Source organism: Crassostrea angulata, chromosome 7, assembly GCF_025612915.1.
Source record: "Crassostrea angulata isolate pt1a10 chromosome 7, ASM2561291v2, whole genome shotgun sequence".
In the NCBI taxonomy this organism is placed as follows: Eukaryota; Metazoa; Mollusca; class Bivalvia; order Ostreida; family Ostreidae; genus Magallana; species Magallana angulata.
Genome location: NC_069117.1, coordinates 28654682 through 28680753, shown reverse-complemented (window position 1 = coordinate 28680753; position 26072 = coordinate 28654682). Strand labels below are relative to the sequence as shown.

The 26072-nt window shown below is 33.2% G+C and overlaps 2 protein-coding genes, 1 long non-coding RNA gene and 1 pseudogene across 11 annotated transcripts in view; 2 read left to right on the top strand and 2 right to left on the bottom strand.

The window, feature by feature from the left end:
* Positions 1-3947: 3947 nt before the first annotated feature.
* LOC128155191 (uncharacterized) lies at positions 3948-5251 on the bottom strand. 2 transcript variants are annotated; one of them, XR_008239555.1, is made up of 3 exons: positions 5138-5251; positions 4692-4801; positions 3948-4064 (listed from the first exon to the last, which is right to left on the bottom strand). It is a non-coding gene; the product is annotated as an uncharacterized LOC128155191 (long non-coding RNA). The 2 variants fall into 2 exon arrangements; XR_008239556.1 differs by having other exon boundaries at positions 3961-4064; positions 4670-4801.
* On the top strand, positions 4792-6403 carry LOC128155189 (uncharacterized). 2 transcript variants are annotated; one of them, XM_052816791.1, is made up of 2 exons: positions 4792-5362; positions 5793-6403. In XM_052816791.1, the coding sequence occupies exons 1-2, from the start codon at positions 5326-5328 to the stop codon at positions 6110-6112; spliced, it is 357 nt and encodes a 118-aa protein (XP_052672751.1). In that variant the 5' UTR covers positions 4792-5325; the 3' UTR covers positions 6113-6403. The 2 variants fall into 2 exon arrangements, with proteins under 2 accessions (XP_052672751.1, XP_052672750.1); XM_052816790.1 differs by having other exon boundaries at positions 4792-5368.
* Positions 6404-7886: 1483 nt separating this feature from the next.
* On the top strand, positions 7887-9779 carry LOC128155186 (uncharacterized; annotated as a pseudogene).
* Positions 9780-19093: 9314 nt separating this feature from the next.
* Positions 19094-26072, bottom strand: part of LOC128155182 (GTPase-activating Rap/Ran-GAP domain-like protein 3) — a 130044-nt gene continuing 123065 nt past the window's right edge. For 5 of the 7 annotated variants that reach the window (XM_052816773.1, XM_052816776.1, XM_052816771.1 and 2 more), the window contains 16 exons: positions 25915-26030; positions 25415-25507; positions 25249-25323; positions 24925-24988; positions 24586-24636; positions 24372-24470; positions 24163-24276; positions 23734-23897; positions 23384-23536; positions 22203-22226; positions 21638-21704; positions 21462-21542; positions 21208-21326; positions 20855-20948; positions 20548-20762; positions 19094-20394 (listed from right to left, as the gene is read on the bottom strand). In XM_052816773.1, the coding sequence (XP_052672733.1) occupies positions 20248-20394; positions 20548-20762; positions 20855-20948; positions 21208-21326; positions 21462-21542; positions 21638-21704; positions 22203-22226; positions 23384-23536; positions 23734-23897; positions 24163-24276; positions 24372-24470; positions 24586-24636; positions 24925-24988; positions 25249-25323; positions 25415-25507; positions 25915-26030 (1676 nt within the window). In that variant the 3' untranslated portion in view covers positions 19094-20247. Of the gene's footprint in view, positions 20395-20508; positions 20763-20854; positions 20949-21207; positions 21327-21461; positions 21543-21637; positions 21705-22202; positions 22227-23383; positions 23537-23733; positions 23898-24162; positions 24277-24371; positions 24471-24585; positions 24637-24924; positions 24989-25248; positions 25324-25414; positions 25508-25914; positions 26031-26072 lie in introns of all 7 variants that reach the window. The other 2 variants (XM_052816778.1, XM_052816772.1) reach the window with 2 other exon arrangements.

The following is a 26072-nucleotide window of genomic DNA, read 5'->3' as shown; positions in this document are numbered from 1 at the left end:
AGGAACGCAAAGACATGATTAGCCGTATGTATACATGTATGGAGGCATCCCTAGGTAGTGTACAGCGAAGTTTGTTCAACTCATGATCCCCAGGGGTTAGGCGCGTGATGGAGAACAAACTTTCACACGGAAATTTGAAAATCTTATAAGTTCCTAAAAACAGCAAAGCCATGATTATTTCAGGGACGTATATACTAACAGTTAGTATATACGTCCCTGATTATTTATATAGATATGAAAGATTTTTTTTCAATAATGACCTCGGAGGTAAAATATAAAATTAATTTACCAGTGGGAACCCCCCCCCCCCCCCCAAAAAAAAATCCCACATTCAAACGCATTATTCTATAATAAATGATTGTATTCATACATGCATGGCAAGACAGAAATCGTTGCGATCCCGTGAAGTGACATAGCCCCCAGCGTATGAATATACGCATTCTAAACTGCTTTTAGATGCCTTGTTTAATTTTTAAATGACAACTTTAAATTTAATTAAAGTTAAATTAAATGAAATAATTTCTAAATCGTTCATTGATGTCCAGTTTGTATTATTTCGTAGAATATGTTTATATCGATCGAAACTAATTTACATTAGGAGCACGAACTCCACGGAACTGCACTGAGTGAACTCAGCAAATTTTCAAGAAGCTGTAGTTACCATAGTGACCTTCACATATATGGGAAATTGGCTGTTCTTGATGTGTAACATTTTCTATCGACAATGTTTACTTGTGTGCTTTAACTCACTTTGTTTCGTTGATTGATTTAATAATTTAAAAAAATACATTTATAGAACTGTAAATGCATTCTTTGGTGCTTCTTTCAGGTTATGAGGGTTATAGCGTTGTAGAAAATTTTTTGTACATAACCAACTAAGGCGGGCTATGTATAGAACGCATTTTTAATATAAAGTTTGTTTAAAGACTCAAGGTACAGAATACGTGTATTTATGTAACGAATAAAAATTAAAACACGTGAACACGTGTTTGAGTTTACTGGTGCATTCCTATCATAAGTGTTAAGAAAGATTGTCTAACAATAAAGGAAGTGCAAACACATTGATTCTGTATAAATCGATCAACTTGTAGATACACAGGTTTAGACGCACTTTCAATTTTTGGAAATTTAAGCAATGTTTATAAATGTTGCCATTTTGGTGGTGGTTTTTTTTTTAAATATCGTATTATTGTAGAAAATAGGCAACTTTTAGGTGGGTGATTAATTGATTTTTTGGCGTTCAAATTATCTCACAAATATATGGTGTGTGTGTGGGTGGGTCCCCTTTCTAAATCCGCATTCTGTAATATGCTTCTAAGACTTTTATCGTGCCAGTACCTAACATGCAAACACACCCACCGACTAGTATATTGAACAACATAATAACCATTGACCAGTGTGTATTTTATTTACAACAATGCCAGTTCTTACCTCTAAACCTGAACGTTGTTTATTGAATACACAGCTTTATTGTCTTCGGGGTCTCGACCGAATACATAGTTATCTACATGAGCTCGCATTTTTAAGAAATTAACTAAATAATTATATTGTAAGTAAGACGATATTCTGATAATATATTGCTCAATGATTCTCATTTTATTTAATTCTTTTGAGTCTTGACACTTTAGTATTCTGGCTCTTTAAGAAATAACATTATTTTTTTTATTATACTTAGTTATTTAATTTCTTACCGTCTTTTGGACGCAAATCATACGAAGTGCTGATATATATACTTTTGACGAAAACAATAAAAATATTGCGAAGCTGAAACCTCCGTGTTAGATTTAAATTGTTTTTATTTATAATAAATCAGTAATGATTATTTGAAATGTATTATATCCATTTTGTGCCATGTCTGAGATACATGTTGGCATACAACCTCTCAGTTTCCCTAAAAAGTGTTTAATATGTGCAAAAATAATCTCACTAAATTTTATATTTTACATGTCGGCATACACCGGACATTCCCAAGAATGTACTGCAATGTTCGATGTGAAAAATCGACTTTCAGTTCAATCGTACACATTTCTAGACATTTCTTTCAAAAAGATTTACTGTCCTTGCAACCTTGTCTATACTCACATAAACTATGTAGCTCCGTAAATCTACTAAAAAAATGGATGGTACATGTATATCTATGCTATGTATATACTTAAACAATAAAATGCTTTCTTTGGTGATTCATTCGGGATATGAAGGTGGCGACATTGCAGAATTTTTTTCTGCAATGATCGTTACCTTCATAACCCGCATGATCGAATCATCAAAGAAAGCATTTTATTGTTTATATTAACATTTTTCTTTTAACTTATTAATAAACTGATTATGAAAAGTAAGTAAAATTCACTAAATTACTTTTAATGTACATAAGTACGTTAGCTAAAAGAAACAGCCAAATCGTCTCCTGTGAGACTTTTATTCTGACATGATCATGATTATTTCGTGCAGTCCGTGATCATGATTGTTCTTACGTCGCTGTAGGTTACGACCAATCGATAAACATGGCATGTCAATTTCAGCCCTGTCAGTTTAAGCCGCCGTATATTTCGACCAATCGATAAACGAGGCGTGTATATTTCAGTCTGCTTGTTTCTTAACTATAAGTTTCCGTAGGAAATAGAAGTAATAATACTTGGTTTCTGTAAATATATGTATTTGTTATACTTTCATGTTAAATACTGAAATCTGATTGGTTAAGACGCAGTTCATAATCCGTTCTTTTACCCTCAGCGTTAGCAACGCACTTAGCAACGCGTAACATTACAAATTGTTACATGCGCAAAAATTATGCGTGTACGGTTCGCTGTAGAATTCACGTTATTCCTATATAAAAGCAGTAAAATTTTCTTAAAAATTAAGACATTCAGTATAACAAAATAAATAGTGCCTGTTTGGGAGGATAACTGTTGAAATTGACACCCCTCGAAAACCATTGTCAACCTCCGCTTCGCGTCGGTTGACAATGGTTTTCTCGGGGTGACAATTTCAACTGTTACCCTCTCAAACAGGCACTATTTATATACTATTACCTAATCAAAGGGATTTTATGTTGTTTTATAACAGATTAAATATTTTCGGCTATTTTGTATGTGTATTCAGGATTGAACTGCCGGTCAATAGACTGCAATCTATTGGACCACCTGTCAATAGACTGCCGTCTATTACACTGGCAACGTATTTTAGAAAAAAAAAGTTTAATTGCTACAAGATTAAAAGATAACTATATATTTTTTTTACTATTGTTCTTTAAATTTATCTTTTAGGTCATCTTGGCATTGATTAACAATGACCTGGATGCATAATGGTATGAAAACCTTCAGTATGTAATTTGTCATTGTGAACACAAAATACTAAAAACGGAATTAGGTAATATAACAATTATTTCATGCCCGAACAGTCAATAGACTCGAATTTTTTCCTTGGTGCAGGGAATAGCTCAGTATGATCTATTGCCCTCGACCGTTGGCCTTGGGCAATAGATCATACTGAGCTGTTCCCTACACCAAGGGAAAATATTCGGGTCTATTGACTGCTCAAGCATTAAATAATTGACAAATATAATTATAATAAATTGTAACTAGGTAGTGAAATGTATATATCAAAAGTAGAGTGCAGTTACATTATAATATTTAAATATGATGTCCATAACACCTGGCCCTTACATGTACTTTAAGATATTAAGATATAACCAAGAGACATTACACGAGTAGACAGTGTTGTTTTTATAATTATTTTAAATGACGCAATTTAGCAACATTTCATAAAGAGATTACGATTATGCAAAAATGGAATAAAAATTCAAACACATTTTTTGATTATTATACATAAAAATATACCCCTTACCTAATGATATATTAGGGATGTGTTTTCTCTTTACAACAAAATAGATAAAGTCAGACGCTTGTGCGATCAAACATAAACATGATAAACAAGAACAGCGCCGATTTAGTTACTGTGACAGTTGTAATCGGTATTTTTTTTAATATTCACATTTTAACACGTATCTGCAGTGGAATTTTCATCAAATTATTTATCCAGGTTACGCTCTACACACATTTCATTATCTGAAATAGAAACAAAATGTGACAGATAAAATTCCTACAATCTGATTGATCTGCCGTTACAAGTTTATATGGCTTTTTTTTAAACCTACAATTAGAAAAGTATCTAAAGGTCTCGTATAATCTCGCTTCATGCCGAGATAGACTTTGATTAAGCGAGACTTTATGTGTGTGAAAATCTGACGAAACAATGTGAGTTTTAAAATATATCCATTGAAACAGTTAATGATTATGTCTTCCATGTAAAAAATGATCATGCATTTGTACACAGATAGCTACATGTAGCTATTAAAAAAGCACTATATTGACACAAACTAACATTCAATTACATATATGATAATATTATAGAGTATACAATAGATAAATGCAAACCAAAGGTAATTAAGCAAGATGATGAAAAAAATATCGATTTCAGATGGCATTATCCAAAGCAGATGTTCCAAACACTGTTCCAGACATACCAGTGGTTGCTCAGCACTACTTGGTGTGTGATAATGAGGAATGTAACAAGAACTGCCAATTTTACTGCAATCATTGTCCACGAAAATTGTGTGAACAATGCAGAAATAAACATCAGGTGAGTCCAGAATCATGAAGTGGTCACTTACCAAAGACGCAAAATGCAACTACCTGCGGAGAAATGCAGAGATCATCCAAATAAGGATATAAACATTCTCTGTCAGGACTGTCAAGCTCCAATATGTTACAGATGTGCAAAGGAACACCATGAAAATCACAAACTAAAAGATTTAGAGACAATATATTCAGAGAAATTCACTCTATGTCGTGAAAAAGTCAATGAAATACATCAGTATTTTATCCCAAATTCACAAGGTATGCAGAGAGATATACAAGAAAATATCAAAGATATAAAAGACATCATGGATGATATAAGAAGATTAATGAAGAATGAAACCGAGGCGCTAAAATGTGTGCTGGATACAGTGTTGTCAGATAAAACAGGACAAGTTAACGAAATGGAACATTCAACAATTGAAAATCTTCAATGTCAAGACAAAACGTGTCAAGATTACATCTCCTATCTTAAAGACCGTGTCAAAGAGTTCAATGGCTACCTGTCATCTTCTAAACTTAGTAACAATCCACTCATTTTCTCTCTTTCTGATCAGCTAAAAATCAATCCGATACCGGAGACCACCACACAAGTCCCTCCAGAATTTACTGCTGGTAAATACAACAAGGAGGATGTCACCAACTTTTTGGTAGAGTAACTGTTCCTGACACTACTACAAAGAACAGAAAAATGAAACCCACGGAGACTGCTTCAACAAAGCATTATAGTACAAGTAGACATTTATTTTATTTTTTATTTTTATCTATAATTTTTTTGTTTTTATTATCATCCTTGCCTGATTCAAATATAGAAAACCATACAAGCGAACAATTGAAAAACGATGAGAAAAATTGGAAGTGAAACCAATACACTCTCTGTCTTCCTCTGTCATCAAGGTCAGGGAGTACACAGTACCTGGTGTAGATCGTGTATATCATATATCACTAGGTAAATCAGGTAGAATCTGGGTCAGTGATTTAACCGGTAACCTTGTCCAAACAGATCTACAAGGACATCAGCTACAGAAGATACAAACTAGTGGTAAATATGGCTACCACACAGTCACTCAAGACGGGGATCTGATCTATACGGACAAAGAAACAAGGTCATTAATAAGGTAACACTTGATAATTCAGTTACTGAATTCATTAAAACAGGAGACTGGACACCAATCAGCATACACTCCTCCCACATCAACGGGGACATGCTGGTGGGGATGAGAAAGGATGGTGGAGGGGCTAGAGTCACCAGGTACAACAAGAAAGGAGAAGAAATACAGAACATACAGAAGGACAACAAAGGACAGGAACTGTATGGTACAACACACTACATCACAGAAAACATCAACGGTGATATCTGTACATCAGATTATGACAACAAAACCGTAGTGGTGGTAAATAAATCAGGACAACGCAGATTCTCCTACACTGGTCAGAGGTCAAAGAGGTCAAAGAAATCCCCCCTATGGTATACGTAATGATGTCATCGGTCACATTCTGGTCTCTGATTTTATGAGGACTCTGTTCATATTTTAGATCAGAACGGTAAATATTTGTCAAAACTACTCACACCACAAGAATTAGATTGTCCCATAAGTTTATTGGTGGATGATGAGAACGATATTCATGTTGGACAATGTAACACTAACAAAGTGACAGTGTACAAGTATTTACAATGATATTTCGCATAAGAAAAGTATTGAATATACATACATGTATGATATTCATGTTATTTATATAGCTAATTAAAATAAACTATTTTCAACAAATTTAATCTTGTGTTTTGCAAAAGAGTAATATTTGGTTTCAATATTGCTTAACAAAGTTAAAATCGTATACGTATAGTACATTCCAAACGACTTAAATCTGGGTTTTGAAATATAAACATGTATGCATGTAATAGTAATGTTTCATTTTTAAATCTTAGTGATTTTTAGGCCTTAAAGATCCTTATCTTGATCCTTATCTTGCTGAGAATAAAGAAAATATCGTGTATAAGAAAGAATGTTAGTGTTTCAATCAATTTTCTACAAGCGTGACATACACATGAAGTAGGTGCAACGGATTAAATTTATACAAACTAAAATAAAACACGCTTTCAATTTTTAGGTTAAGGTTAAAGCACATGTAAATTAATGTAGCTTTTTGCCCCCCCCCCCCCCCCAATTTTAGGTGGTTGATTAATTAAAAAATTGATTTTATGTTCAAATTATCTCATTATTACAGAAATGTCATCAGTTGGAATCCAAAAGATTTTTATCTTGCTAGTACCTAACATGTAAACATGCAACATACTCGGAACGACATGATGAACATTGATCTGAACGTTATCAACATGCAAGACACTCTTTTCACATGTGGAGTAATATGCAATAAAAAGTGTTTTTAAAACATTAAAATAAAATAAAATTAACTCAAAATTAAGTTAGAGAATATGATGTTAATCGACATTCTTAAGGCATATTGCTCTTCGTAGTTACTAAATATTCGCCGGAATTCTATAGATTCTGAGCAACTGATTTGCGCTCGTGCGCAGTAGCGTTGAAATCGCCATGCATCGTTCAAACGCAGACCACTGCATTATGTAATTTTTTCGTATGAAATATATACCCCTTACCCTATAAAATATAAAAATATCCCCTTTACCAAATAATAATATACACGTAAGTATTATTAGGTGTAGATATATTTTTTTCTTTTCATAAAAAAAATAACGCAAGGCACGTGTTGTGCGTTCTATATGTAACAACAATAACAATACTTTTTACTCTGTCGGTATGAGTTAAATTGCAGTTCTAATCCGAAATTCTTTTTTATTCCCAACAAATATCTGCACTCTAATTCATATCAAAATATTAGCCAAGCTACGCCGTTTACCCCTTTGATTATCTGTACTAGGTATAAAAATGTGACAGATAAAAATTTGTACGATCTAATTGATTTGCCTTTAATAGGCCATATGGCTATTTTAACATACATATAGGAAGTGTCAAAAGATCTCGCATAGTCTCGCATCACGCAAAGTTAACCTTTGATATTGCGAGACTTTACGTAAAGATTTGTCGGAACAAGGTGTGTCATAAAACTAATTACTTGTATATATCGATTGAAACAATCATTAATGTCAAAAATAGTCATACAATTGTACACACATAATTACCTAAATAGGCTTTCATTTGTACAAACAATCGATTTTATCTTACTGCAAAATCAAATGGACTCAGCAAAATTATGAAAAAATATCGATTTCAGATGGCATTGTCCAAGCCAGATGTTCCAAATACTGTTCCAGACCTACCAGTGGTTGCCCAGCACTACTTGGTGTGTGGTAATGAAGACTGTACGAAGAACTGTCAGTTTTACTGCAATCCCTGTCACCGACCGATGTGTAAACACTGCAGGGATAAACATCAGAAGAGTCCGGAAACCAAGAACCATGAAGTGGTTCCTTACCGACAGCGAAAAATACGATTACCAGTGGAGAAGTGCAAAGATCATCCAAATAAAGATATAGACATTCTCTGTCAGGACTGTTCCAGTATGTTCCAAATGTGCAATGCAAGATCACCAAAAACACAAGCTAAAAGATTTAGAAATAATCTATTCAGAAAAATTCATTCTTTGTCTTGAAAAAATCTGTGAAATACATCAGATTTTCATTCCCAATTCACAAGACATGCAGAGAGATATAAAAGAAAATGCCAAACATATGAAAGAAATCATGGATGATATAAGAAGATCAATGAAGACTGAAACCGAATCGTTAAAATGTCTGCTGGATATACTGTTGTCAGATAACATAGAACAATTTAACAAAATTGAAGAGTCAATCATTGAAAATTTTCAGAGTCAAGAAAAAACTTGTCAAGATTACATCTCCTATCTTGAGGACCATGTCAAAAGAGCTCAATGGCTACCTGTCCTCTACTAAACTTTATAACAATTTCATCATCTTCTCTCTTTCTGACAAGTTAAAAACTAAAGCGACACCAAAGACCATCAAACCAGCCCCTCCAGTATTTACTGCTGGTGTATACAGCAAGGAAGATGTCACCAAACTTTTGGGTAAAGTAACTTCCCCTGACACTAAACCAATGAGCAGAAAAATAATAACCATGAAGACTGCCTCTACACAGAATAATACAAGGAAACATTTATATCATAAATTCATGTTATTAGTAGTTTTATTACTATCATCAACTTTGCTAGATTTAAATATTGACAACTATACAAAAGAAACGATTGGAAAATGTCAAAGAGAAATCTGATATTGACATACATACTAAGGAACAATTGGAAAACGTCAAAGATACTTCTGATGTTGACAAACATACTAAGGAACAATATGAAAAGGTCAATGATAGTTCTGATGTTGAAAAACATACAAAGGAACAATTGGAATCAATGCTATCTCTGTCTACGTTTGTCACCAAGGTCAAGGAGTACACAGTTCCAGGTGTTGATCATGTAAATCATGTATCACTAGGTAAATCAGGCACCCTCTGGGTAAGTGATGATAAAGGTAACCTTATCCAAGCAGATCTACGGGGGAATCAGCTACAGAAGATACAAACAAGTGGCAATGATACAGGATACCACACAGTCACACAGGACGGAGATCTGATCTATACAGACAGAGTCAACAAAGTTATCAATAGGTTAGCACTGGACAATACAGTTACTGAATTCATTAAAACAGGAAGCTGGACACTAATCAGCATACACTCCTCTCAAATCAATGGGGACATACTGGTGGGGATGATAAAGGGTGGGTTTGAGGCTAAAGTCACCAGGTACAATAAGAAAGGAGAAGAAATACAGACCATACAGAGGGACAACGAAGGACAGGCACTGTATAGTAGTCCACGCTACATCACAGAAAACATTAATGGTGACATCTGTACATCAGACTTCTACGAACAAGCCGTAGTGGTGGTAGATAAATTAGGACAACACAGGTTCTCCTACAGATGTCAGGAATCATTCTTTTTTCCCAGTTAGTATACATACTGATGTCCTCGGTCACATCATGTTCTCTAATTTTATTAGTAACACAGTTCATATTCTGGATCAAGACGGTCAGTTTTTGTCTAAATTACCCATACCACAACAAATATTTTGTTCCCGTAGTGTGTGTGTGGATGACGAGAACAATATCCATGTGGGAAGATGTTTCACAGCCACAGTGACAGTGTATAAGTATCTACAGCGATCTTAAGAAAAGTATTTTATATACATGCATGTGGATCTATATATTATTCATATAACTAAAATCAAACTAATAACAGAATTATTGAACATATTTAGAATTGTATTAGTATATTCCAAACAACTTTAGAGTTTTAAAAATAAACTTGGATTTTATGCATAGTTTTCTTTCTTGCCTGTTAGTGATTACCGTGACTTGAAAGATCCTTTTCTTATTGAGAATAAAAAAAAAATAAAGTACGAAGTTCAAGAACAACAATACAGTAATAAATCAAACATTAAAAGAGAGTACTTATTAATTTTAAAAGTATTGAGACAACCTAAAAAACGTTTACGCGACCGCAAACTTCGCGAATTGCGGCTGGTTTTTATATAATTTTTCTCACTCTGTTCGTCCGAATATAAAATAATTATGTCTTTAACATATGTATTACCATAAATCGAAAAAAAACTAACAACAGAAAACAAAGACATGGAATGATTCTCGTTAAACCGTTTATTTAAAACACATTTTCAATTACAATTTCAAACACATCAACAACAAAAATTATTATACCGAAAAAAAAAAATACCGTAAAAACACAACACATTTATTATTCTATATTCATACTGTACTATTTATATCCAATAATTTATAATTGATAAGTACTGGTTTCTATTTTTCACTTAATATAGCTACGTTTCAACGAGCGGTAAAGGGACTTTAAAAAGCGCGCACTTACTATTTATACATGTACATGTATGACCATGTCACGTGACATAAAAACACACAGATCCACCCAACTGTCCTTATAACAAACAGATACCTACTCATGGTAACGAAAATAGTATATAAAGTATTATATGTTTAACAACTTTAAATTTGAGAAATACAATTACATACGTAAGATAATTGATATAATAAACATGTACTTGTTTTTCATTTGATTGTAAATATTAAACTGGCAAAATATTTATAAATGAATAAGAATATTTATATTTATTTGTTAACCTAAATCACAGGGACAGAGATTCACAGATATAGGGATTGAGTAGTTATAATAGAGAAAATAAAAATAAAAATATGGTGCATTGATTTCCATATGATAAAGTCACGTAATTAACACGGACATGTGTTGCTTTTAGTAGAAGATCTATCAAAGTTTAAACAACAAGAGCCAATGATAAGAAATGATCCATTATCATCCAAAAAGAATTCCAAGAGTGTTCGACTCAAGAGTCAAATCGTAAGCCAGCGGAAAATCCTTCGTTATCTTGAGCAGGAGTTGACTGAATTTTGCAATCTATAAAGTGCTTGTCATGTATTACTCACATTTTTATGGATGATGAATTGAATAATTAATTAAAAGGCAGATTTATATAAACGGTAAACCGTTTTGTCGGTTCATTTAGACTATGAAGGTAGCTAGCAATGCAGATATTTTTTTACTTAACCTACTAATAAAAATTAATTTTCTACAAGCGTAACATATAAATGTAGTAGGCATACCGGAATACAATAGATACAAATTCAAATGAAACACTTGGATAAGTGTTTGACTTTACTGGTGCATTCATATCTAATTATAGTAAGTGTTGCGAAAGATTGCATAATAACGAAGGAAGTGCAAGCATTTTGATTGTTTACAAAGCGATCAATTTGTAGCGATAATGTATATTAATGTAGCTTCTTTTAGGCCCCCCTCCCCCCAAATTTTAGGTGGTTGATTTTATGGTAAATTGATTTTATGGCGTTCAAAATATTTCACTACTATAGAAATTTAAATAGCTGGAATCCAATAGACTTCAAAAACTTTTATCGTGCTATTACCCACCATGCAATCACAGAACAAACTCGGAGCTTTTTATAATTGGAATAACAAGATGGCATTGATCAGTATACATGGTGAATTAAAACTATGCCAATAATGAACTTTAAAACAGCTTCCCATGCAGAGTAGTATACATTTATTAAACATTAGTGGATTTTATTTAACGAAAGTAACTTAAAGCTAAGATATTATTTTGATAATCAACATTTTTAAAGCATAATGCTCTATGTTGTTAAAAGTATTCTCCGGAATTCTATAGATTCTGAGCAAATGAACATCTAATTCACATAATTTTTATTTTTTTGACAAATCGATCCTGAAAGAGCTTTTTAAAACAATTTTTAAGATTTTGGTATAAATTTGAATTGTAAGAAAACTAATGTCAACACTTCGTTATTACAAATACATTTAGATTTACGCTACCAAAATAAGATGACATGTCTATGACATGTATAAATCTGCAGCTAATAAATTGTAATTCTTTTTTAAGTATTTATCATAGTGGCACGTATTTAGAGTGTAGTTGCCACTTAATATTATTATACTTAATGTTAAATACTGAAATCTGATTGGCTTAGACGCAGTTTATAATCCATTGTATTACCCTCAGCGTAAGCAACACACTTGGCAACGGTTTAACACAACGAATTGTTACATGCGTGTACATGTAAATCACGCGCGTAAGGTTTGCCGTAAAATTCACATCATTCCTATATAAAAGCAGTAAAGTTTTCTTTAAATTAAGATATTTGGTATAATAAAATAATCAGTGCTTGTTTTGGAGGGTAACAGTTGAAACTGACCCCAATGTCAACGTCCGCCTCTCGGGGTGACAATTTCAACTGTTACCCTCCCAAACAGGAACTTTTCATATAATGTTGATTTACATAACATCTGGCTCACATGACCTATATATCATATGAAAGTATTCTATATTATTCTCTCACAACTACAGGAGGTGTTAAATATATTTATGATTTTATAATAATAGCGCTGCAAATGACGTATCTTTGCAACATTTCATAATATGTAATTTTTAATTTAAGTCGTCGTAATACAAAGAAAGTGTTGATTTAAAACAGAACGTTTTACAATAAGTGAAATGCGCCCAGATTCATTTATTTACACTGTTCTTTAGATCTCTGATAGGCGACGGTAAAGTTAAAGTAAACTTTCGTTTGAATGAAACAAGAACTACTCACTTACCCTTTCCATTACTTTTATTACCTTATTTTACATGTTGGTTAAAGGTATATTGCGTATTTTTCATATAGCTATGAAAAGAAGTGACATATTTTCGCCATAAATTGGTCACTTAATTTGCGCTAAATATCATTGAAAACGTTATGCATCGTTCAAACGCAGACAACTGCATTATGTAATGTATTTTCTGAATGAAAAATCTTCTCCTTACCTATTAATGCATAAAAATATACCCTTTACCAAATCATTTATAACACCTTGGTATTATTAGGTATGGATTACGAGAAAATAAATAACGTCAGTCAGGTGTTATGAGTTCTACATGTAATTATAACAAGAACTGAACTCAATTTAATACGTCGGTATAAGTTAAATTGCAGTTCTTATCCGAAAAAAAAAATAATGTTCGCAACACGTATCTGCACTCAAATTCATTTAAACAATAAAATGCTTTTTTTGGTGATTCATTCGGGATATGAAGGTAACGACATTGCAGGAAAAATACATAACCCGCGTAAGCGGGTTATTCTAATTTTTCCTGCAATGATCGCTACCTTCATAACCCGCATGAATCATCAAAGAAAGCATTTAATGTTTATATTAACATCTTTCTTTACTAATCAAAAATTTGATTATGAAAAGTTAGTAAAATTCACTAAATTACTGTAAATGTACATGTACATAAGTACGTAAGCTAAAAGAAACAGCCAAATCGTCTCTTGTGAGACTTTGAGTCTTGCATCATCATGATTATTTCGTGCAGTCCGTGAGTTTACTTAGGTCGCTGTAGATTCAGACCAATCGATAAATGGGGCGTGTAAATTTCAGTTTGGCTGTTTCTATAGAGCTATGAATTGACTATATTTTTCCGTAAGATAAAGAGGTAATTATACATGGTTGATGTAAATATATCAAAATATTTAGCCAAGCTGCAACGTATACACCTTTGATTATCTGCAATAGGTATAAAATGTGACAAATAAAAATTCGTACGATCTGAATGATCTGCCGTTCAAAGGCCATATGTCTATTTCTACCTACAATTAGGAAGTATCTTAAGATCTTGGATCTCGTCTAGTTTCACTTTACGCCGAGTTCGACTTTGATTAAAAGAGACTTTATGTTAAAAGTTGTCGAAACAAGGTGAATCATAAAAGTAATATAACTTGTACTAGTATATCTTATTAAACAGTTATTCATGTCTTTCATGTCAAAATAGTCATACAATGGCATAATTAATTAGGTTTTCATATGTACTAACTTTTAATCATACATTACTGGTATAGACAATATCAAGGTGACTTATCAAAATGATAAAAAAAGATATCGATTTTAGATGGCACTGTCCAAGCCAGAATAGTGAGACAGCTACATGGAAAATCAAACAATCACGACGTTAATGTTGCGACTGTTGAAAAGTCAAACATTATTAGAAATCAACGTATTTTATGTAATCATATGTTGCTTGGAATAATAAAACGTTTATTGCATTAATGTTCACGAAACATGAAGATTTATTCCCCAGAAAAAAAACATTTTTTTCGGGCGAAGCCCTCGGGAAATATGATATTTCTTGAGGAAATAAATCTTCATACATGTATTTCCCTCACCATCATGCAATAAATGTATACTGTAAATTTTTGTTCTTAAACAGAGAATATATGAAACAGCAGCGATTTATCTTACGATCTTTATAAATCGTGAAACACTCTCACGAGTACACAAAACGTTGTAAAACGTTCGTACTAAGTAAATGTTCATGCGTTGCACTGCGATAATTTGGAACGCGTTCGGTCGTGTCTGAATAGTGTACACGTCCACTATTCAGAGGAGACTTCATGCGACCAGTAAAACGTATGCAACGAACGTGAGAGCTCGTGCAACGTATGCGAGAGCTCGTGCGAAGCTAAAAAAAATTTCATCAAAGTGGTGTAAAGTAGTTTAGCGCCAATTGTGAAAGGGGCTTTACCGACAACGCAAAATACCACTACTTGTGGAAAAATGCAAAGATCATCCAAATAAAGATATAGACATATTTTGTCGGGACTGTCAAGTTCCAGTATGTTCCAAATGTGCAATGCCAGACCACGGAAATCACAAACTAAAAGATTTAAAGATAATCTATTCAGAGAAATTCAGAAAAAATCTATGAAATACATCAGCTTTTTATCGCAAACTCACAATATATGCGAAGAGATATAAAAGAAAATATCAACGATATCAAAAACATCATTGATGATATAAGAACATCAATGAAGACTGAAACCGAATCATTAAAATGTCTGCTGGATACAATGTTGTCAGATAATGTAGAAAAAGTTAACGAAATGGAACATTCGATTATTGAAATTGAAACAGGCTAGGAAGTACAAAGTACCAGGTGTAGATCGTGTATATCATATATCACTAGATAAATCAGGTAGACTTTGGGTAAGTGATTTAACCGGTAACCTTGTCAATACAGATCTACAGGGAAATCTGCTGCAGAGGATACAAACCGGTGGTAAACATAGCTACCATACAGTCACACAAGACGGGGATCTGATGTATACTTACATAAACAGCTATAACAATGTATTCAAATGATACAGAAATTGAATTCCTTAAAACAGGACAATGGACACCAATAAGCATACACTCCTCCCACGTCAACGGGGACATACTGGTCGGGATGGTAAATGGTAAAGAGGCTAAAGTCACCAGGTACAACAAGAAAGGAGAAGAAATACAGAACATACAAAGGGACAGCGAAGGACAGGCACTGTATAGTTATCCACGCTACATCACAGAAAACATCAATGGTAATATCTGTGTATCAGATATTAACTAACATGCTATAGTGGTGGTGAAAACGGACAATATAGGTTCTCTTACATAGGTCAGAAGCCAGAGTTTAGTCCCTTGGGTATATTTACCGATGTCATCGGTCACATCTTGGTCTCTGATTTTATCAGTGACTCGGTTCATATTATAGATTAGGACGGTCAGTACTTGTCTAAACTACTCACACCACAAGAGGTATATTGGCCTTTTAGTGTGTGGGTGGATGACGAGAACGATATTTCTGTGGGACAATGTTACACCAACAAAGTGAGAGTACTAGTATACAAGTATTTACAGTGATCGTAAGAAAGTGTTCTTTATAGATCAACATGTCATTTTTGTAGCTGAAATTAAACTAATTACAACAATTTAATCTTGTGTTGTGCAAAGGAGTAATATTTGGTATCAAGTCGAGAATATTTAATATACAAATGAACTTGAAATTGTAATAGTAAATTTCAAACTTACTTTTGGGTTTTAAGAAATGTATCTTTTCTGGTTTTCGAATTGCCATTTGAAAAATACATTTGATGAAGTGTTCATTAAATCAAGAGGAAATGAAATAAAAATATCATATTTTTCTTTCTTTTATACTAAGAAATTATTTTGTACTATCATACAATAGAAATAATCAAAGTTTAGAATCTAAAAGGAACTATAGTTTTGGCGGATCTTTGAAAAAAAAAAAAAAAAAGAAAAATCTCACATGTTATTGCAATTCAAAATTGCTGTAGATCCATCAGTCCATTTAGCTTTTTTTTTAACAATAACATTAATGTTGGATTTTGTCAACTAATGTGAACTATTGATAAGATATTTGGGTTTCAGAATATATTTTTAAAATATGATTTGCCTATCAAATAACATTTTCATTAGTTTTTTAAGCGCTCATTCTATTATAATAAATAGATTTGTGTGAAAAAATCACTTTAATCGGATTTTCTCTCTTATTGAATGGTCAATATATTAGCGTTTCTGTCAATTTATATATCTATAAAAGATCTTCATAATATGTAAAAATCAGAAATATTCTAATATTGGAAGCATAAAACATAATAAAAATATCTTCAAAATTTAAGACAAAATAGAGGAAATGCAGGCTTACCTATATTAATTTTTGTTTAAATACATTCTTATTCCAATTAAGTAGTATTAGCTGATTCACATTATGATATTCTATCATTTCATGGAAGAATAGAAACGTCATATCTTAAACAGATGTCTACATAACTGCAAATACATTGTAACTACATTTTTTTTTATCATCCTTTAAGTTGAGGAAAAAGGTCGTGACCTTGTCCTGACCTTGATGCGATAACAAGATGGTCAAATTTGAATAAACTGATATAATCATTTAAGCACTGAATGCTTATTTTTGGATGTTGTTGGTCCTTTAATATAACACACCAAGAGGTGCAGATAAATTGAATACCTCACGTTAGCGTGGTATAAAACAATTTGTCTGTACCGCATGTTGTGTTACTGGACCAACGACATCCAAAAATAAGCATTCAATGCTTATATTTATATTCATACTGATGTCTCTTTTTTTTTTTTTTTAATATATGTGTATTGTCACTTTAAAGCCATTATATACGCACTCAGCCAGGGATCTGAAACATACATGGAACAGCCATTTTACATATTATTTAGTTCGCTTCCGCGACTAAAAATACAGTGCCAGAAACTTTGTAGAGAAAATTATTTTTTAGTAAGGATTAGATATGATTTAATGATTATTTTTCAAAAGTATATATCAAATTGGTTATGTAAGATTGAACGGTTCATTTAATTTTACAAGAATAAATATAATCAAAACACGTGAAGACGTTTATATTTCTGCACATGCCGCATGAGTTATCAAAGTGTATTCATAGATTCATAACGTCGCAGATTTCCAATGCAAACATATGAGGAAATATACACTGAATGTAAATTTTTGGTTATATGATCGGTTTGACTTTGTGAACATTCAGATACATTCCTTAATATTGTTGAGAATAAATCATTGAATTATCGTGTTCATTGACAACAAAGCAGCAATAAACCGAACATTAAATGACAGTACTAATTCATTTTGAAATTATGTCTTCCTCAAAAACTTCAACGCGCGACCTCAAATTGTAACCCCCCCCCCCACGCGAATTGATTGTTTTCAAGTATTATAACACTGTGAGAGAAAACCTTGCATATGTGTACTAGACTTTGTTAGCAAAATTAACTAACAAATTGAACCTACGAAAGCCAAGACGTAATCAACTAATCAAATCGTGGATCTAAAAACCTGTTTCTTAGCGACATCGAACTGTTCTAGATAAAATTATAACCTAATATTTATGATACCTACACGAAAAACATATGTAATTTGATCAATATAATAAACATGATCGTACTTCTGGTTTTCTCAAAGGACTGCAAACTGGCAAATTGTTTATGGACACTCGAATCGCACAGACCCAGATTCATCATAATGAATCGTGCAATTTACAGAGATGTGGATTGATCATAAAAAATAAAAGAAATTCGAAATTCATGTTACATTGATTTTCTTATGATAAAGTCACGTCAGTTAACGCGGACATGTGTTGTTTTAGTAGAAGATCTATCAAAGCTTAAACAACAAGAGGTAATGATTAGAAATGATCCATTATTATCCGAACAGAATTCCAAGTGTGTTCGGCTCAAGAGTCAAATTGTAAGCCAGCGGAAAATCCTTCATTATCTTGAGCATGAGTTGACTGAATTTTGCAATCAGGAAGAACAATCTAAAGTGCTTGTCATGTATTTCTTGGAAATTTGGTAAATCGTACAAAACAACTTAATTCTCGTCGATTAAAGATTTCGGTGTCCTGGAAACGTCACTGAAATGCAGTGTAAAAGTAGCTATTAGTTGTTTATGTTTGCAAAACACAGCATTGTGAGCTCTGTAGCTCGCTTCAAACTTGACAAATAACTTTCAAATTTTAACTGTTGTAATTTCTTAGTAAAGCATCTTTTTTTGAGGTGGGGGGATGCGCTTAGAAAGATTTAGGCTCAAATCGTGACCATGTTACTTCAGTGCGTGATACTTTGTTTTGGCCATTACATATATCAGTCAGGATCAACAACAAGAGGAATACATGTACATACAATGTAGCGGTGATATACTAGTATTCTTTGTTTTATATGGAATACGGAATACCGCGTAAAACTTGCATTAGAAAAAATACACAAAAACATTGAAACATATGTAATAAATTTATTTCTGATAAACATATCTAGGAAAAAAACAGAACACAAAAATAAACAACATATGAAGGGAACAAAATATATATTATGACGTTCATGTGCAAATAACAGGAAAAAATCTCTATGAACCTGAGTCATTGAAATGTTTTCATGGATATGAAACAAAAAGGCAAATTGACGACTTAACTTCTCGGCACGTAGATGAAAAAAACTACAGGAGAAAAATAAGCATTTATTCTTTGCTTAATACTGATACTTTTCAAAATGTTTAATATTATAATGTGACGATCCGATGATTGAACAGGGTTGAACACTTTATTTTATTTGCTTGAACGTCCTATGTATTATGAACAACGAAATGATGTAGAGGAATCAATCGTCTTTAAAAATCAAAATATTTTTTTCTTTAAAATTCAAAATGAGTAAAATCCAAGTGTATATGAAACTTAAAAAAAAAATTTCTAGAAAGATTTGAGAAGAAAAAGTGCTCAATTTTTAAGATAATGTCAAATCCATTTAAGGAAAGCTACATATCATCTGCTAGGTCATCCTTCAGTAAAATCCAATAAAATTTCTTAAAATGCTGAAAGCGCATTTATATATCGGTTTTAGAAAATCTCATTCATTTCGAGTATCCCTTCCCTTTCAATTAACTGAAAGCACAGTAAAAATCCATATAACAAACCATACCATTTAAAAAATTAATTATTTATATACCTACTATATTGCACCAACTTTTCAAGGAGAAAAAAAACTCTCTCTTTTTCCAAGTACGATATCCAATGTTTGACTTGTCATACTGTAATATATACATAACGATGCTATCTACTTACAAGGCAAAAAAAAAAACGAGGTATTGAAAAAATCTATTCAAACACTATTCAATTCATTGCTCCCCTTCTCCAGATCCGTTCTTAATCACATCACATTTGTAGATATAGCACCATATTTCAAGAAAAAATTCAAATTTTTTTTTAATAATAATTCAATGGAAAGAAAACAGAATGAAAATAATCTATAAAACTATACAGTTATCCGCTCTGAGGCCAGCAAAAATAACACAAATGCAACATCCTCATCTTAGTTAATTAATAATATTTATGATCAGGTGCCACCGGTGTATCAAATGAAAATAAGGAGCAACGTCATCGGAAACCTTCAGTAGCTTTCGTTTAGACGCGTGGCCTTGTAATCTTCCGAATATTGTTTATCTGACGCCTCAGTACCAGTTAGCATCCACTGTCGTTGATTGAACATGGTTAAGGCACATGCACCTTCATAATATGAAAATGCGCTACGTAATATGTCTTGCTTGCACCACATATATACGCCATGACGTGCTAAACTAGGTCCGTTTCCTGCTGTGTAAAGTCCAGGGTACATATTGTCTGTTGATACGGGCTGTCAGGAGGTGAACTATTGTTCCCCGGTCTAAGAATGGATATTCCTGAATCGGATCCCGACGAATCGTGCCTGTCACTAGCAGTCTTTGTTTTTAAAAAAAACCACAAAAAGTAAAAATGATGAAATTCTCCAAGAATAAAACTTTAGACAGGACAATTAGCAGAATATTATTAACGACGATATTTGGTTATACTCACTGTCAAGAAATACAAGGAGAGACACTACAGCTGCTATACCTTTTCGCCACTTGGATGAATGCACTTGGTTCTCAACAGAGGGCTTCGGCGCTTGTTGCTAGGTGACCGATCGCCATTTTGAGCCACTGGGGCCAGAAGAGTAGACTGGTGAGGAGGCGTTGGATTCATGGGGGACTTGTCAGTTGTCGTCATTTGCCCAGCAAGGCACGAGAGAGGGATTTTGTAAATGTATTGGGGAGGGCGCAGGGTTTTGGCTAAACAAAACGAAAAGGTGTGTAAAACACATTGTTCCGATGTTAAAAACAAATTGGTGAGAAAAATTATTTCAAATTTAATTTGAGCCTACCAGATGGGGATGAAGGGGGTGTGTATCTCTGTTCTGTCGATTTCTCTTTTGGTGAGCCACCCGGACCAGCCAACGTGCAGAAGTAGATATCACACTGTAGTGACAAAAATTAGCCATACCAGAATGTTTGTATCAGAACCAATAATTCAAATAAATCAATATTAAAATAGATAAAATACTATAATCATGATAGCCAGGTTGAAAAAAATAAACTAATGAACTATTTTCTGAAAATGTGATTAAAGGTCTGTGTGTGTGTGTGTGTGTGAGAGAGAGAGAGAGAGAGAGAGAGAGAGAGAGAGAGAGAGAGAGAGAGAGATGAATACAGGTGAATGTGCATGATGCTTGGTTACCTTCGATGTAATCAGAGACAATCCAGGCTGAGACATGGCGTGGACAAGGTTGCCATTGATGATGAGGCGGATTTCTATGGAGTCGGCGGTAAAGGCCATCACATAAGGGAATGCGCAAACTGAAAGTAAAGCAAGGTTTTAAAAAAAGGTATTACATGTACCATGTGCACATTTTAACACAATGTTTCAGCTTAATTGTCATTGACTGATGGCCACATTATATACTATAGTTATTCAGTCTAAGTTTTCTCTACCTATGTCACTTGGCTCCGAGTTCCAGTTGAAGTCGAAATCATGTGATGTTTCCTCTGAGAGCTTTTGGAAATGACTTACATCTGCAAAATAAGTTTAAGTCATAGCCAAACTTTTGGTAATTCTTAAAATATGTTTAAAAATTCCCAAAATGTTTTTAACCACAAAATCTACTCACGATTGTAACACAGAAGTAATTCTGACTCTTCATCTTCATATATATCCAAAGCTGCTACTAAGTTAACCTAGAAATTCGTTTTAAGTACATCTATAATCAAACATAGTAGCTTCGCTTAAATTATAAAAAGAAGCTATGTTAATGAAAATCGCTTGGTATAATATGCTGTATTACAAGCTGGCTAAAGATTGCAATTTCTGCTTATATAACACACTATGGAGCACTACGGTTGAAACAAAAATGCCCCCAATAAAAAGAGACTATTTATTAATGTTCCAAATATAGAAAAGGAAATTACTCTCTTTAAATAGGTATTTACAAATAATCTTTGGTTTCATTAGAATGTTTCAGTTCAGTTCATCATGAGGCATAAGGTTGAATAAATAAACTATTAATAATTCTACTACTTAGATAATTTCATTTGCCTTCTGCCTACGTTAAGGTTTTCACATTTCTTTCAGGTACGTTTTATTTCTAGTTATATAATTTAAATGAAATGTTAGTGTCATTGCGGAAGAATATGCGCAAAAGAGTGAAGCATTTGTGTTGCAGCTAAGGCTCTAACCTCTATTTTCCGTTTACGCAAGATCTGTTAACAAAATATTATTAAACAACAAACTTGTCAAACATGTGGAAATTTATAATTATACTTGTTCAACAGAAGTTTGTGCACATCAAAGCTTCATTTATATAAAATGCCGATGGTTCCAAAAACCACCCATACATTCTAGGTAATATAAAACATACTCATTCATATTCAAATCACCCTTAGACTACTCATGGTCATATTGACACTATTTCTTTACAAAAATAATAAATGTACCATACTGGCACATGACCAATTCTCGCCATGGACCACTTCTCGCCAGTGCACTGTTGCGTCATTATACATAAAATAATATACAAAAAATCGGTTAATCGGTCCTTGGCGAGAATTGATCGCATGTCAGTATGTTTTCAGCTATTTTCGCTGAAATTTAAGATAATGCTAAACACAGGAAACAATGAACGATTCCGAGAAAGAGGTGGAGCAGATGATTGTTTATCAACAGGCTGGTGCAAAAGATTTATATGTAAACTAACATACATATAAAATATGTATATAAGTAAAGGGAAATGACAAAAATAGGCTATGCCTGCTGTCCGATCTTATTTCATTTTGAAATAAAATATTGTTTAAACAAAAACAAAAATACATATGAGCCAATTTTCTACATGTATGAATACCAGAAAAATCATGATCTGTTTCACCCCCTTGCTTTCATATTGGCATATTCACAATTTCAGTAGATTTTTTTAATAACTCTGTTTCAAATTGATTGACCTGAATGTCGAAGACTATGATGCTTTTATTGATCCTTTTATCATTCGGTCCACTTAAACCAAGCTATGATTGCAACTTAACTGTCCAGCTTTAATGAGGGGAGATGTCTTGATATAAGACTTATCATACAACTGTACCCTTTTTGAAGTTGATTTGAAATTGATTATATAGCTTCTACGTCGTCGTCCAGGTGAAAGTGCGCATTTTCTTTTTAATATTAAAGATTGTAACGATTTTATGTATCAACACGAATTCCGATATGAATACAAATATAATGTTGCGTTTAAGGGCTTAGGAAAAATGGCATCTGAGGCTATCCTTATAATTGGCCATCATAAATATGCTAAATGTTTCTCGAGAACAGAAGAAATATAATATGTCACTGACGTTCATTTATGGCAACAATGAATAATTGGGTTTACCTTATTTGCCTCCACCTGGTACAGTTGCAAAGTGTCTCCATTTTTCTCATTTATTAGGTCAAACTGGTTCTTGTATCCAACACAGATCTGGTTGTCATCTCGAACGCCATCGATCAGCGTTATCAGTTGGGGCGAGTCAAAGGCCTGTAGTTCCTGTGTTAAAACACGCAACAGGCAATTTATAAGTAATCACACAAACACACATCATTCACTAGAGCATTCATAATACATGGGGGATATGATTCTGATCAGCAAAATTTATAGTAAACAGTTATCAACTGAATAAGAATTTTAATTTATTTTTTTGCCATCGCACATTATTTACAATATAACTCGGAAACTGTACGTACTCGAACGAAGTTGAAGCCATCCACGATTTCGAAGTCAACAGTTGGACACCACGTAGACCAAGCCACGGAATGCTTCCAGGAAAACAACAGGAGACGTTTCTGAATCGCCACCACCATTCTTAGATGGCTGGCCCCTTGCCTGCTCAGGGCGTACAGATGGCAACCTGATTAAACATATTTTAAAGTACATTTTTGTGTGACTGTACCTTTGGAGATGTGTGCTACATCCGCCTTTTGTAGCGATATAAAACCACCCACTTTAAAAAATATAATAACTACAAACTGAAATCATCGAGAAAACGAATCATGAATTTATTTTGTGTATGATATTAGATGTATGCTATTAGCTTTATTTTTTTTTAAAAAGTGAAACTATGGTGCATTAAAGTTGAGAGTTGTTTTAGTTTGGAATGAATTATCTTCCGATACCCTTTGTTTTCTCGATTCTGTTTTCCCTGCATTCTGCCTTTCCCCTTGTAACTTTATCCAACATCTCTCCTTCAAAGTCATTCAATCTGTACACGTAGATCTTTCCCTCTTTACCTGTTTTGATGAAAGGACATTAATATTGAAAAAAACGCTGATCTTGTAAATCAATAGTTGAATATACTTAATATGCATTTGATAGATCTCCGTACCTTTGTCGCATCTAAAAATCAAAAGGTTGTGAGCTTCCACAACATCCAGCTGTTTAACAGGGACAGACTTATCAAATATTGATCGATGATTTAGACCCTCTGGAAAAAAACCCAGTATGATAAGATGATGATTTAAAATTCTGTACGAATGAATTGAAATTGATTTCAACGAAATCATTTCTCATTTTTTTCTTTGACGTCGCGGCAACATTACCTTCTACGATAAAGGTGCCATTTTCCGTTGATAATATTAATTTGTTGTCCCCTGAAAGAAAACAAAAATCAATAAGGACAATGATGTGGGGCCCGAAAGTTTATTATCAGAAACGCATTAAGATATTTCATAAAAAATAATCTTCTTTTCAGATCGGCCATAAATAAAATTTTGTTGAGGCTGTTACCAACGTGTTACACGATAACACGTGCTATCGCATTTGTCTTCATTTTTTTTTTTCACATCTCTCGAATAACAACTTGACTCCAAACACAAAAACTCTTTAAAAACAAAGGCCCTTGACAAATAACAAATTTAAGTCGCGTGTGATCGACGTACCCCAAGAATCGCCGCAAATAATTGGATGAGGGAAATCCATACAGAATGACTGCGGTTCCCATGGCTACAATACAAAGACAATGAACCAATCAAACACTCATACACTTTTAAACACATGACAGGGAGACCTTGCTTTTTTGACAGCGATTTATATCTTGTAGAAGAAAAGGTTCAAAATAAGTTCACAAACTATTTTGTAAAAGTTTTGTAATTTGCGCACTATATATACCATTCACCAGAGATAAAATTATTCACGTAAAGAATCTTATGAAATTTAAAAGCGAAAAAATAACATGGAGTATAAAATCAGTCGATTGTACTTGCCTCTCGTTTAAGAAGTCCGGTTGTGACTAAACTTGTTGGAGCATCACCTTTCAAAATCGTTTTCACTTTTAAGGTCTGAAAGGAAGACTTGCGACCGTAACTAAATGTTGACACTTTAATTTCAACCAAACAAATGCACACCGACTTTCGACATTAGTCTTTTTACCTGGCCCACTCTAACATACTCGCTGCGTCTAGCTTCTTCTTTTCTGGAGATGTGGGCGTCTTGAATCACATCGCTAAAAGCTCTTCTGTACAGCTAATAAAAATGACGGAGAAAACAGTTTTGAACAAATGTATCTTTAGCTTATGGGGAAAAAAATCAAATTTTCATTCATTTTAAATTTAATTTCAAATTGATTTCATACACGTGCGTAGTAATGGCTTTTATTACCGGCCTTTGCAATCTTTACGCTTTGAAAGGAGATAAAAACCCTTGTTCCAGTTTCATAGAAATTAATATTTTATCCTTGATCAAATTATAAATCCAAATCTAATTTTCTTTTCAAACTGACGGTTTCCATGCTAACAGCAGAAATGTTTTCGTTTCTTTTTATTATTTGCGTTGTATATTTTGTCTGTTTGCAGCCAGAACGTGTGATGCTCTTTTTCATCAATAGAGAATATTGAGTGATATCTAACATAAAATAAGACTATATACGTTACCTTATTGGTTTCCATCATATATCCCTGGTGTATATTCTTTATCAGCATCTCTAGAGTTCTTTCTCGTTTCTGGGCAAACAAAGGATTGTTAACGGCGGCTTTCTCGCCATTTATCACTGAAACGATATCCCATGCACAAATAATATATCAAAACACTC

What these genes read in the sequence shown, in the direction of transcription:
- LOC128155189 (XM_052816790.1), top strand. Translation starts at nt 5,326, where the DNA reads ATGAAACCCACGGAGACTGCTTCAACAAAGCATTATAGTACAA. An exon ending in AACAAAGCATTATAGTACAA is followed by an intron (nt 5,369 to 5,792) that starts GTAGACATTTAT and finishes TCATTAAAACAG; the next exon opens with GAGACTGGACACCAATCAGC.